The sequence below is a fragment of the Argentina silus genome (assembly GCF_951799395.1).
Source record: "Argentina silus genome assembly, chromosome: Y".
NCBI classification, from domain to species: domain Eukaryota; kingdom Metazoa; phylum Chordata; class Actinopteri; order Argentiniformes; family Argentinidae; genus Argentina; species Argentina silus.
In genome coordinates, this window is record NC_139654.1 from 3977932 (window position 1) to 3992500 (window position 14569).

The 14569-nt window shown below is 45.4% G+C and overlaps 2 protein-coding genes across 2 annotated transcripts in view; one reads left to right on the plus strand and one right to left on the minus strand.

The window, feature by feature from the left end:
- Nucleotides 1–14569, plus strand: part of LOC310823733 (uncharacterized protein) — a 566003-nt gene that overhangs the window by 282159 nt on the left and 269275 nt on the right. The window lies entirely within an intron of this gene.
- LOC310823933 (tripartite motif-containing protein 16-like) overlaps nucleotides 7336–14569 on the minus strand; it is a gene marked incomplete at its 5' end in the record, with an annotated part of 11315 nt that continues 4081 nt past the window's right edge. Inside the window, 2 exons of the mRNA XM_083696873.1 lie at nucleotides 7336–7978; nucleotides 9287–9352. Coding sequence (XP_083552999.1) covers nucleotides 7452–7978; nucleotides 9287–9352 — 593 coding nt within the window. The 3' untranslated portion in view covers nucleotides 7336–7451. The remainder of the gene's footprint in view (nucleotides 7979–9286; nucleotides 9353–14569) is intronic.

Consider the following 14569-nt stretch of genomic DNA (forward strand, 5'->3'; position numbering starts at 1 on the left):
TTGCCAACATCTAAAATTTCAACATGGTCTATATCCTGGCAAAACGTTACGTTTAAAATGTGGAGAGCTAGGTTGTCCATTATCATTTAGTAATAAAAGTGGCTTCCGAAAGCACCTCAACAAGGTGCATAGTCACAGCATGGATCAAGAGGTTGATACTAATCAGGATGTTGCCACTCAGAAAGAATGTGAGGCGGAATGTTCAAGTGATCGCCCAACTGTTGTTGCCACTTTGCAGATTCCACCGGTACCAACAAAGCTTTGTGAAGTAACAAGTCAGCTATCTTCAATGTGTGGATCAATTGTTGCACATCTGCAAGCATCAGGTCTCCCTGAAAGTGCTGTCCAAACAAGTGTTTGTTCAATGGAAGAAGTCGTTAATGACGTCCAAAGCCAAGCACGAGTAGCAGTTCTCAAAACGGTTTCCCCTGAAACTAAGAGTTCAGACATTTCTCAAAAAATAGAGCACTGTTTTGATCAATTAGGTAATCCTTTTTCAGAATTAAACACGGGGGCAAAGAGGTATAAATATTACAATGAAAAATGGGAAATTGTTGAACCTAAAGAATATGTCCTTGGGGTTATACTGGATTTGCGCAGAGATAGAACTACAGGTGTCTACAATCAGGTTCCTGTAACAAACAAGTGCATGTATGTGCCGATTCTGGGTACACTCAAATCCATATTCAAAAACAGCCAAGTAAGAGAGAGCTTTTTACAGGACAAACAAAGTGAAAATGGTATTTACAAAGACATCAATGATGGGTCATATTTCCAAAACCATGCCCTGTTCTCACAGCAAAAGCATGCTTTACAGATTCTACTCTATTACGACGATTTTGAAACTGCTAACTCTCTAGGTTCCAAGAAGGTAATACACAAAATTGGGGGTGTCTACTTTACTCTAAAAAATCTTCCACCCAAGTGTAACTCAGTACTGATGAATGTACATCTTGCAGCTCTATTCTACACTGAAGATCTGAAGACATATGGTTTTGATGTGACACTAAAGCCTCTTATTGATGACCTGAAAATCTTAGAAACCGAAGGAATACAGCTTCCTTGTTTTGAACAACCATTGTTTGGCTCAGTAATTCAAGTAACAGGAGATAATCTGGCTTTAAATAGCTTGTTGGGGTTTGTGGAATCTTTCATACTGAACATTGTAGGGCACTCAATGAAAATCCTGAACTGCGGTCATTATCCCTCCTATTATGTTAGGGGTCAATTTGACCCAATTCAATGTTTACTGTCTCTAAAAACATGGTTAACATACTTTTTTCAGCTAGATTTTTTATGACTTTTCCTAACTTTATGGGGTAAACAAGGGAAACATGAAATTAACCCAAAAAAAATAAAAAAATGTCCTGTACACATTTTGTACGCATCGGTCGTGTTAGGGTCATTTTGACCCCTAGCACTATTGTTCTATAAAACCCTGATTTCTATCTCGTTTTTGTTGTGTTGGATGATACTGAGGGCACCTACACGTTCATTTGTGTGTGTGTGTGTGTGTGTGTGTGTGTGTGTGTGTGTGTGTGTGTGTGTGCCTGTGTGTGTGTCCTTCCTTGTGTGTGTGTGTGTGTGTGTCTGTCTGTGTGCGTGTCCATCCGTGTGTGTGTGTGTGTGTGTGTGTCTGTGAGGAGAAAACAGTTCCCACGAGATCTCTGATCATTCAAGAAGTAATGAGAGAGGGAAGACAAATTTCCCGCGAGAAATCTGACAGGACTCATAACAACTATGACAGTTCTCATAACAACTCTGATCATTCTCGCAGCATGGGGGGTGGGGCAAACATATAACCGCGGGAACTCTGATAATTCTCGCAGTATGTGGGGTGGGGCAAACATTGTTCCCACAACAACACTGATAATTCTCGCAGTATATAGGATGGGGCAAACATAGTTCCCGCGAGAAGTTTGATAATTCATGCAACATGGGGACAACCTTATAATAAGGGCTGCACACACAGGGCTGCACACACAGCCCTCTAAACCATTTCTCTTTGCATTTGTGCCTCAACTAAACATTTTGAAAATGACCACCAGACAGAGGAAAAGATTTGCTGCAACTGAGGTTCTGTCACAGATCTTTCAGGATGGAAGTGATATAGATGAGGATGTGTCTGAGACAGAGGATAATGTTGAGGAGGACCCTGATTATGCGGCATCCTCCTCTGATGAGAATGAAGCCAGTGAGATAGGACATTCTGACCCTCCTGTAGTTTCTCAAACACAAATAAACCCCCTTGTCATATCTCAACCACCAAGAACTAACATGACATCCAAAAATGGAAAGCTCCTATGGTCTGGATCCCCAGTTACAAGACAGGGTAGACTGACTGCAGCTAATGTCATCAAAATGGTTCCAGGCCCCACCAGATATGCTAGCAGTCATATACAAGACATACAATCTGCATTTGAACTCTTTAATGAGCATTTAATATCAACATAAAGCCCTGCAAACATCAAAACATAATTTGTTTTTCATTTTAGGTCAATGAATGAGATAGTACAGTGATTTGCATATTTCGTAATAGTCATATACAATCAATACTTGATGTATAAGGGGAGGTTGGGGGCAGTCATGTATTATTTACTGGGCTATAAAGATGGTCAGTAGGAAGGCCTAAAGTTGCTGAGATAGAAACTTGGTTAAGACTTTCAGTTAAAATCATTTTCTGCATGTTTACATTGCTCGGGTCAAATTGACCCGAAACATCAAAGTTGTAACTTTATTTGAACATAATAGGAGGGTTAAATGATGTTAAAAAGTCATGTGTGCTCAATTCATTAGAGTATTTCCATAACACTGATAACTATGCTGGTGATATAATGCATGATTTGCTAGAGGGTGTGGTACAGTATGAACTTAAGCTGGTTTTTGAGTACCTTGTTAAACAGGGCTATGTCTCTTTGAACTCATTGTCAGACAGGATACAGAGCTTTAATTACGGTTACACAGAACATAAAAACAAACCAAGTGGGTTAAAGATGGATGATAAGAGCAAACACCTGGGTCAGAATGCCGTCCAGTCATGGTGTCTTCTGCGCAACATTCCACTTATATTGGGTGATGTCATTGAAAGGGATAACAGTCACTGGAACTTTCTTCTGCTTCTAATACAGATAGTCAATATAGTGTTTTCCTACACCATAACTGATGGGATGGTATCTTACTTGAAACATCTGATCTGTGATCACCATACTCTGTTCAAAGCATTGTTTCTCGACAAGAAGTTGATCCCCAAGCACCATTTGATGATACACTATCCGAGATGCATACAACAAATTGGCCCTCTTATCCATATGTGGTGCATGCGATTTGAAGCCAAACACACATTTTTCAAAAGATGTGGTAAAGATTTCAAAAATCTCACCAAATCATTGGTGAAACAGCATCAGCGCCAACTGGTGTTTCAATTTGAAAATTATTGTTTTAGACGATTTGAATTTGGTCCTACAACATCAAAAACAATCAGCACCTTGCAAGGTGGGGAAGAACTTAGTCAGACATTATATTTAGAAGCATGTTCAAGTGTTTCAAGCACCAACTGGGTCAGAAATGATGGTACTGAGTACCAGGTTGATTTGTTCATATGCACTGGATGTACCGATGATCTCCCTGCTTTCAAAAATATCTGTGAAATTATTATATACGGAGAGCGTGCTTTCATAATAGCCTGTAATGTAGAAACAATGTACTATGATGACCACTTTAATGCCTACTGTATAGAAGACCAAATGGATGAGTTTTCTGTTATCTGCGTGGATGAACTGACTCATTTCAAACCATTTGACAAGCAGTGCTCTAATGAGAATAGTCACAAAGCATACATAGTGCCCTATTCTTATATGTAGAAAAGTTCTCAGTAAATACAGATTGCACTTCTGTCACAAAGTTGTCGCAGTGAAGTTGTTACATTATTTTTATTTTTTTATTTTGAATAAATAAGCCTCAAAGTCTGGTACTATTCTGCGACATACATCATCTAATTTCGTTCATTCCATCTGTAAATAAGATGTGATGAAATGCTTAGTAATAAAAACCATGCATATTTACTTTGTACCTTTGCTTACCGACAGAAGGGAGCCAGTGTAACGTGGACATTTAAATTGTCTTTGTTTTGTCTGCCATTTATCTGCCATCAAGATCTGGATGATAACAAAATAAAACATGTTTTTTATAAAGCAATCAACTTGTATGTCATTCTTATTTTTAATTGGTTTATTACCGAATTATTGAAATATTTAAATGTTTTATTTTAATTGTATAGTAGCATATTTTGACTTTATAGTGTTAATGAGGCAACTCCTTTTATAGAAATTCAAATCACACTGAGAGAGTTAATTTCTAACACTAAGCAATGGAGTTGAAAACATGTAACACTGGTAAATGTTAACCAGTGTTAAATTTCAACTATAGAAAGAGTTGATATTAACTCTATTATAGTGTAAACATGGCAACACTTTCAAAAGTGTTCAATTCATTCTGTGGGGAGTGGACCCCTCCGGACACTTTAAAAGTGTTGAAATTAACATTTGAGCCTGTCGATTTTGCTGTGTAGTGATTCAACTACTCGTGATTCGACTACTCGTGATGATTCAACTACTAGTGATTCAACTGCTAGTGATTCAACTACTAGTGATTCAACTACTAGTGATTCAACTACTAGTGATTCAACTACTAGTGATTCAACTACTGATGATTCAACTACTAGTGATTCAACTACTAGTGATGATTCAACTACTAGTGATTCAACTACTAGTGATTCAACTACTAGTGATTCAACTGCTAGTGATGATTCAACTGCTAGTGATTCAACTACTAGTGATTCAACTACTAGTGATTCAACTACTAGTGATTCAACTGCTAGTGATTCAACTGCTAGTGATTCAACTGCTAGTGATTCAACTACTGTCTCCCGGCAGTCAGGCCCTGTACAGGTACCCCGGACCAACCCTCCGACTAACAGGTATGGACCTCAGCCTGCAGGGTCTTACCCTGTAAGCTACTTCCTAACAGGTCCTGTGTAGGTTGGTGTGGATTAGACTCACTCCGCTGTTAACAGTCTACGTCCCATAGTTCCTCCATTGACTTCCTTTACCCACTTCAGTTGAACTGAAAACTCCCCCGAAAACCGTACACAGAAGTGGGTAACCTCTATGGTTAACGACTGCTCTAATCTTATATGAGTGCAAGTTGGTGTGGTTGCGGAAAGGTGTTTATCGGTAAGTACAATTTACCCAAAGGAGGTCACCAGGAGGAGGTAAAACACTAATGATGAATGGAATAGTTCAATAAAAATAAACATTTTAAAAATTGAGTTTAAAAAACTGTTACTTTAAATGCAGGTTAGATTGTTTAATAATGGATTAAAGCAGTACAGCATAGCTAAGTTATCATAAAAATGGGTTACAGACAGAGTATTAAAATATTAAAATGATGAAAATATAAAAATGATAAAAATTAGAAAATAATAAAATCTCTACCTCCACCCCTACTCTGCCTGATCTACTTGTCTGTGAAATTTAGAGATGTCCCAGTTCCTCTCCGACGAGTGAAGCCGGTTCCTCTTTCCGCCACGGCTGTGGTAAAGAGCCGGTGTTATGCTCCCCTGGCCGAGGGACTCTGATTCCCGCAGAGTGTCTCAGCTTTCCGGCTACGGTCAACCTCTCGGGCACCAGACAATGAGAGCTCCAGTTTCACCCCGGGGTGAGGTATCCAACACACTCCTTCCTGCTCCGGTCCTTCAGGTTTTAACGTTCCTCAGCGGGGAATGACCGATGTACTGCTCCAGGAAGCTCTTTTTATACTCTGCTTCTGATCCAAAACCTCCCATATGACATCATCTTTGTTTACAAAAAACAAACAAAGCGGTGTTTTAACCCTTTTGGTGGGTAGCTAGAACCATGGCTAAGCTAATCTAGTGGCTAAGTAGCTTGCTTCTAAAGTAAATAAGGAAGTGCTTTTAGGGAAGTCCTATTAAGGAAGTTTTTCTGTCCCTCAACTCTCAGTGTTAGAAGACCTCATCAAAACAATACATCCAAACAGTAAAACAGTATAGTAATCAAACATATCCATAAATCAATACCAGTAATCACTCTATACTTCACATTGTTACTCTTAATCATTTTTATCATTCTCATACTTGATTATGGACACAGTAGTACTTCTTGTTGGGGATTCCCACTACCTGACCTACTTCCCCCCGTAGGCCTTACACAATAACCTCTTGTATGCAGTGATAAAACTTTGTATCCTCAAAAATAAACTTTAGTAATATAGTATAATACTTCAGTAATCATCCCTGAGTAAGATTACGCAATCAAACATTGGTATTCTTATATTCTTAGTACTTTCATTGGTAGCATGCCGTCATCACAATGAGGCCTAAGCAGACATGTTGACACGGGGTCATACACTCACACTCTAGTTCCTCTTAAGCAGTTATGCAGTTACACATATTTGAATCAACTTATCATTCATAAGAAGTTATGCAGTCACACCTATTTTAATCAACTTATCATTCATAAGCAGTTATGCAGTTTACACCTATTTGAATCAACTTATCATTCATAAGCAGTTATGCAGTTGCACCTATTTGAAGGATAGATCAAAGATAAAATGTGTTTCAGGAACATCCTCAGCCGCGGTGTCCCTCGTCAGGTCGGGCCCCCGGCTGCTAAGCTTTTTCTCTTTCTCTTGCCGTGTCGTGGTGATTCACCAAGGTTGCTCTCGAACCTCGGGCCGATCCTGCCGTGCTTAACTGGGGAACGTTGGGAATGGTGTTCAGGCCGGGAAAAGGCCGTAATAGACTCGCCCTCGGTGACACAACTCAAACACCCAATTTAACCAACTCTTACACACACACACACACACACACACACACAGGAGAAGGAACAACATGTACGTTGGATAGACAGACAGGTGAAGGGATCTATGGAAAGTGAATTACAGAACATGTCCATGTTGTACTGACAGAAGGAGAGCTGTCTTCACATCCACTCCCTGCTATCTTACACACAGCAACGTGATCCAGCATCACAACTCAAACACCCAATCTAACCAACTCTTATATACATACAGACACTCTCTCCTGTGTTATTCTCAGAGTTCATCATCAGTCTGATTTGATCATCTAATCATTCATCTGGATTGTTTCACTATCAGTTGCATTTCCATCAAAAACAAACAAACATATATAAACAAATATATACATATTTTCTGTACCTGTAGTCTATTTCACTATCAGATTTTTTAATAATAATAATATATATATATACAGTAAGAAATAATAACTACACACAACACACTACACCCTACACACTGGGAGAGGGAACATCTGTACATCCAACATCTCAGTGAAAACACACCACTATCCAACTGCATCATGTTCTGATCCGTCATCTTTGAGCCTTTGGTGTTCAGTGTGATCTCCCTGAGACTAGTTAACACAGGGTCACTGAAGAGTCATACCCAACCCTAAACCCTGGGTAGAGGGGCTCAGTGAATGTGGAGTGGAATGTGTGCAGGAGGGTCCGTGTGTCAGAGGAGACGCTGTAGAAGGACAGAGTGCCGGCCGGCCAGTCCAGATACACTCCTACTCTGTGGGAGCCAGAGGAGGGGACAGGTATGACAGTGCTATTATTATTGTGCCTGGCGGAGTATCTGTCATCAGAGCACCTCAGACTCCAGGACTTGTCATTGTATCTCAACCCACAGTCATCACCCCCTCCTCTCCTGCTGATTCCTTTATATGTCACTCCTATATCAGCCCATACCCCTCTCCACTCTACCTCCCAGTAACGGCGCCCAGTCAGACCCTCTCTACACAGCACCTGTGGCCAGTAGTCAAATCTCTCTGGGTGATCAGGATACGGCTGCTCCTCTCTCCCCCGTGTCACCTTTCTGTTCTCCTCAGACAGAGAGAGGAGTCTGTGTGCTGTGTTTGGGTCCAGTGTGAGCTCACAGGCATCTGGGGGAAGAGCAGAGGGAGGGAGGGAGGGAGGGAGAGAGAGAGAGAGAGGAGAGAGAGAGAGGGGGACGGAGGAAGAGAAAGAGAGAGAGTGATGGAGGGAGAGAGAGAGAGGAGAGAGAAAGAGAGAGAGAGGAGAGGGGAGAGAGAGAGAGAGAGAGAGAGGGGGAGAGAGAGAGAGAAAGAGAGGAGAGAGAGAAAAAGAGGAGAGAGAGAGAGAAAGAGGAGGAAGAGAGAGGGGGACAGAGGAAGAGAAAGAGAGAAAGGGATGGAGGGAGAGAGAGAGAAGAGAGAGAGGAAGAGAGAGAGGGAGAATAAGAGAGAGAGGAGGAAGAGAGAGGGGGACGGAGGAAGAGAAAGAGAGAGAGAGAGAGAGAGAGAGAGGGGAGAGAGGAGAGGGGGGAGAGAGTGGGACAGAGGAAGAGAGAGAGGGACGGAGGAAGAGAGAGAGAGAGGAGAGAGAGAGAGAGGGGAGAGAGGAGAGGGGGGAGAGAGTGGGACAGAGGAAGAGAGAGAGAGAGAGGGAGAGAGAGAGGGGAGATAGAGAGAAGGAACAGAGAGGGGGATGGAGGAAGAGAAAGAGAGAGGGATGGAGGGAGGGAGAGAGAGAGAGGAGAGAGAAAGAGAGAGGGAGAGAGAGAGGAGGAAGATAGAGAGAGACGGAGGAAGAGAAAGAGAGAGAGGGAGGGAGGGAGAGAGAGAGAGAGGAGAGAGAGAGAGAGAGTGAGGAGAGAGAGAGAGAGAGAGGAGGAAGATAGAGAGAGAGAGACGGAGGAAGAGAAAGAGAGAGAGGAGGAAGATAGAGAGAGATGGAGGAAGAGAAAGAGAGAGAGGGAGGGAAGGAGAGAGAGAGAGGAGAGAGAGAGAGAGAGAGAGAGGGATGGAGGGGACGGAGGAAGAGAAAGAGAGAGAGGGATGGAGGGAGAGAGAGAGGGATGGAGGGAGAGAGAGAGAGGAGAAAGAAAGAGAGAGGGAGAGAGAGAGAGAGAAAGGAGGAAGAGAGAGGGGGACGGAGGAAGATAAAAAGAGAGAGGGATGGAGGGAGAGAGAGAGAGAGAGAGGGAGAGAGAGAGAGGAGAGAGAAAGAGAGAGAGAGAGGGGGGAGAGAGAGGGAGAGTCAGATATGTAGGCTGTCTTTGATGAGTCTCTCCCTCTCCTAGAGATCTCTAGTTGTGTCTCAGGGTTTGTGGAGAGGATCAATGGAGGGAGGGAGGGAGGGAGGGAGAGGAGGGAAGAACAGAGAGAGGGAGGGAGGGAGAGATAAAGAGAGAGAGAAACTGTCAGCTACTTCAGGAGAAACACACTCACATTGGAAGAACTGGTCCTGGGCTCTGGTCTTGGGCTCTGGTGGCAGGAAAACATCCACTCCATTCACTACAGACGGGAGGGAGGGAGGGAGGGAGAGAGAGAGGAAGAAAGAGGAAGGGAGGAGAGGGAGGGAGAGAGAGAGAGAGAGAGAGAGGGGAGGTAGGGGTAGAGGGAGGGAGAAAGGGAGAGGGAGGGAGGGAAAGAGGGAGAGAGAAAAGGAGGGAGGGAGGGAGGGAGGGATAGAGAGAGGAGGGAGGGAGAGAGAGAGAGGGAGGGAGGGAGAGGAGGGAGGGAGAAAGAGGGAGGGATAGAGGGAGGATGGAGGGAGGGAGAGAGGAAGAAATGAGGGAGGCAGAGAGGGAGGGATAGAGGGAGGGGGGGAGAGAGGGAGAAAGAGGGAGAGAGGGAGGGAGGGAGAGAGGGAGGGGGGGATAGAGGGGGGAAGGAGGGAGGGAGGGAGGGATAGAGGGAGGAAGGAGGGAGGCAAGAGGGAGAAAGAGTTAAGGAGAGGATAGAGGGTGAGAGGGATGAAGGAGGGAGGGAGAGAGGGAGATAGAGGAGGGAGGGAGGGAGCGAGAGAGGGAGAGGAGGAATCGAGGGAGGGAGAGTAGGAGAGAGAGGGAGGGAGGGAGAGAGAAGAGGGAGGGAGGGAGGGTGGAAGGGAGAGAGGGACGGAGAAAGTGGGAGGGAGAGGATAGAGGGAGAGAGGGAGGGATGGAGAGAGGGATTGATAGAGGGAGGGAGGGATGGAGGGTGAGAGGGAGAGAGAGGAGGGTGGGAGGGAGAGAGAAAGAGGGAGGAGGGAGGGAGGGAGAGCATAGAGGGAGGGAGAGGATAGAGGGAGGGAAAGAAGGAGAGATAGAGAGAGGGATAGAGGGAGATAGGGAGATAGGTAGGGAGAGGGGGGGGAGAGAGGGAGAGGATTGAGGGAGAGAGAGAGGAGGGATGAAGGAAGAGAGGGAGGAGGGATAGAGGGAGGGAGGAAGAGAGGGAGAGGAGGGATAGAGGGAGGGAGAAAGAGAGAGGGAGAAGATAGAGGGAAAAAGAGGATAGAGGGAGGGAGAGAGGGAAGGAAAGAGGGAGGGAGGGATGCAGGTCGGGAGGTATAGAGGAAGGGAGGGAGTGAGGGGGGGAAAGGAAGGATAGAGGGAGAGAGGGAGGGAGAGAGGGAAAAAGGAGGTAGGAAGAGAGGGAGGGAGAGTAGTAGAGAGAGGTAGGGAGGGAGAGAGAGGCACGGAGGGAGAGCAAGAGGAGGGAGGGAGGGAGAAAAGAGAGGGGAGTGAAAGAAAGAGAGAGAGAGAAAGAGTGAGGGAGGGAGAGAGGGAGGGAGGGAGAGAGAGAGGGAAAGAGGGAGAAAGAGGGAGGGAGAGAGGAAGGGAGGGAGTGATAGAGGGTGGGAGGGAGGAATGGAGAGGAAGGATAGAGGGATGAAGGAGGGAGGGAGAGAGGGAGAGAGAGGAGGGAGGGAGGCAGAGAGGGAGGGAGAGGAGGGAGAGAGAAAAAGAAATAGGGAGGGAGAGAGGCAAGGATAGAGGGAGGAAGGAGGGAGGGAGAGAGGGAGAGATAGAGGGATTGATAGAGGGAGGAAGGAGAGAGGGAGAGAGAGGTGGGAGTGAGGGAGAAAGAGAGGGAGGGAGAGGAAGGAGGGAGGGAGGGAGAGAGGGAGGGAGAAAGAGGGAGGGAGAGGATAGAGGGAAGGATAGAGGGAGGGAGGGAAGGAGGGGGGGAAGGAGGGAGGGAGGGAGAGAATGAGAGAGAGGAGGGAGGGAGGCAGAGAAGGAGGTATAGAGGGAGGGAGAGAGAGGAGAGAGGGAGGCAAAGATGGAGGGAGAGGAGGGAGAGAGGGAGAGAGATAGGGAGGGAGAGAGGGGCAGGGAGGGAGGGAGGGAGAGGATTGAGGGAGAGAGGGAGGGATAGAGGGAGGAAGGAGGGAGGGAGAAGCAGAGAGGGAGGGACAGGAGGGAGAGAGGGGGTGAGGGAGGGAGGGAGAGGATTGAGGGAGAGAGGGAGAGAGAGTAGGGAGGGAGGAAAAGAGGGATAGAGGGAGGGATAGTGGGAAGGATAGAGGGAGGAAGAAGGGAGGGAGGGAGAGGTGGGAGGGAGGGAGAGATAGAGGGATTGATAGAGGGAGGGATGGATGGTGAGAGGGAGAGAGAGGAAGGAGGGAGAGAGAAAGAGGGAGGGAGAGGATAGAGGGAGGGATAGAGGGAGGGAAGGAGGGAGAAAGAGGAGGGAGGGAGGCAAAGAGGGAGGGAGAGAGGGAGAGGAGGGAAGGATGGAGGGATAGAGGGAGGGAGAGAGAAAGGGAGAGAGGTGGGGGAGGGAGGGAGGGAGAGGATGGAGGGAGAGAGGTAGGTAGAGTAGCAGAGAGAGGTAGGGAGGGAGAGAGAGGCACGGAGAGCAAGAGGAGGGAGGGAGGGAGGAAAGGGAGGGAAAGAGAGAGAAAGAGGGAAGGAGGGAGAGAGTGTGGTAGGGAGGGAGAGAGGGAGGGAGGGAGAAAGGGAGGGAGGGAGAGGGAGAGAGGGGGGTAGGGAGGGAGAGAGAAAAAAAGACAGAGAAAGAGGGAGAGAGAGAGAGAGATTGGATGGAGAGAAGAGGTAGGGAGGGAGGGAGGGAGAGAGGGAGGGAGGGAGGGAGGGGGGGAGAGAGGGAGAGAGGGAGGGAGAGAGAGAGAGACAAAGAGAGAGAGAGACATGTATCAGTCAAGGGTTGTAAACATGGACAGGTCCCACATTGTTCTGATGGGGGGGGAAAGAGAAGGCCTCACTTTGCAGGTTAACCCTTTGGGGACCAGGGGTATTTTCTCCATTTTTACATACATTTATTCTTTCTCAATTTGAAGTCACTTCCATACAAAATAATACCCAAGTGTTTCATATCAATATTTTCAGTACAAACTCAGCTTTCTTGATTGTGATAGATGTTTACCCCAACAGCACTGTGTGAAGAGGTAAGTAGGCCTAAACCTGAACATTTCGAATCCGTTTTTCAGAAATGTTTCAAATCCCATGTGAAAACATACCTTTACCCATGTGGATGAATTGTTTTGGTGCTTGAAATTCATTCATGAAGTCCTGAGCTACACAGAAATGGCATACAATATGAATAAAATACTAGACAGAATATAAAAAAGGACTTCTAATGGATCCTTGTAAACACATCTTCTCTGCTTTCTGTCTCTGTCACTGTCACTGAAATGTTTGTCAATACCGACAATGCCGACGTCACGTGTAGCGAAGAAGATGGACGTGCGAATTGACCAATCAACGACGGTAAAAGGCAGTGTCTGAGCGACTCAAGCTAGGCTGCTTCCAAATTCACCAATTACGCAGGGAGGGCCTGTACCAAGCTGTTCCTAGGTTAATAGCTCCGTCTGTAAGTGAGAGGGCATGTCACAGGAGGGCTCAGGGGATATTTAAACCATGTTTCTACGCCGGATTATCACTGAGATATTGATCAAAACATTTTGGAAACCCCTGAAAACGCAGCTGCGCGTTTGAGGTCCCGAAAGGGTTAAATAAGTAGGATTAAGGTTGCGGGTTGGGGTTCGGGTTAGGATTGGGGGTTAGGGTCTGTTGTTGGTTAGGGTTAGGGGTTTGGGGTTTGGGTCTGTTGTTGGTTGGATGTTTTCATTGATGGTTTAGTATTTCCATTAGGGTTAGGGGGTTAGAGTTTAGGGTCTGTTGTTGTTTGGATGTTTTCATTGATGGTTTAGTATTTGATAGAATAGATGTTGAATTTTATGCGACTTTAAATGTCCGACTGATGGGGAAATGGAAAGTCATAAAAAGAGGCTTTACCAAGAGGAGGGGAGACAATAGGATTTGCACCTCCTGGGGGAGTACAAAGGTTGGAGTGACCTGGGTCTGCGACGACCATTTAGTCTAAAAGCCCACAAAATGAAATCTAACGTGTTGCAGAGAACCGGTGGATCGACCTTGTTTACAAGAACATTGACCTCCGCGGTGAAACGTGGTTCTTGTCTACAAGAACATTGGCTGAGAATACCCACACTGTGTCTTCTCGTCGCGGCCTGCGCACCCTCTCACTCACCACTCTTTCTTCCTCTGTCTTAACCGCCCTACCCTCTGTTGAATCTTTCTCTCTTCTATCCACTGACGCAGCTTCCTCCACCCTCCTGTCCTCTCTTTCCTCATCCGTCGACTCTCTCTGTCCACAGATATCAAGGCCGGCACCATCCTCTCCACGCGCTCCCTGGCTGTCTGAAACCCTGCAAGCTTGATGATCTAGACCCTTATCTCTCTCTCCTCCTCAACTACACCTCATCTGCATCAGCTGGTAAAGCCTTATACTACCATCCCAAAATTCACACCTCTGTCTCTGACCCAAGAAAACTGTTCTCCACATTTTCCTCACTCCTCAACCCTCCTCCTCCCGCTCCTCCCTCCTCTCTGTCTGCCGATGACTTTGTCACCTATTTTGAAAAGAAGGTTGATGACATTAGCAGCTCCTTCCCTCTACCTCTCACCAACAATGCTACCTCTCCTCCCAAACCCACTGTGCAACACCCAGTCTCTGGTTTATCAGATTTCTCCCCCTCTCGCCTGAGGATGTTCAAAAACTGGTCACATCCAAGCGGGCAACCCCAACCCCAAGACCTCTTTCACCCCTGCTAACTCGCTGTACAAGTTCTCTCCTGCTAATGAAATCAATTTTAAAAAATTAATAAAAATAGCCTACTGGCATTACAACTGCCAATGGCCCCTGGTGTGAGCATTGATTACTTTGTCTAATGATGACTGTTGGAAAGATGATTCACTTACTTAAACAAATGTATTTTTGTAAGTCGCTTTGGATAAAGGCGTATGCTAAATGCCATGAATGTAATTTGTAAAAGACGGATCCGTTTTCTATTGGGACTAAGTGGATTAGGGCGGGACTTGGACCTGAGGAGGGAAAAACCCAGTGATTGGTTGGACATTTAGGGAGGGGGCTTTGTGATTGGATATGGACCCTGTTGTGTTTGTTTGCTAAGTTACAGATATTATTTACTGTACTTCTCTGTCTATTAGTTTTCTCCTGATCACCATTCTATTACTAATATATAATGTCAATCATATACAAGGAACAGGGAAGAACAGTAGATCCACATTTTTTGTGACACAATCTTGATAATATTATTATTATTAATGACAGTTAGACACACACACCCACACACATGCAAGAGTTTACATACACTTATAAAGAACATGTATGTCATGGCAGTCTTGAGTCACAAAAAAATTGATTTTTCATGAAGTTTGGTTCTTTTTATGAATTTAT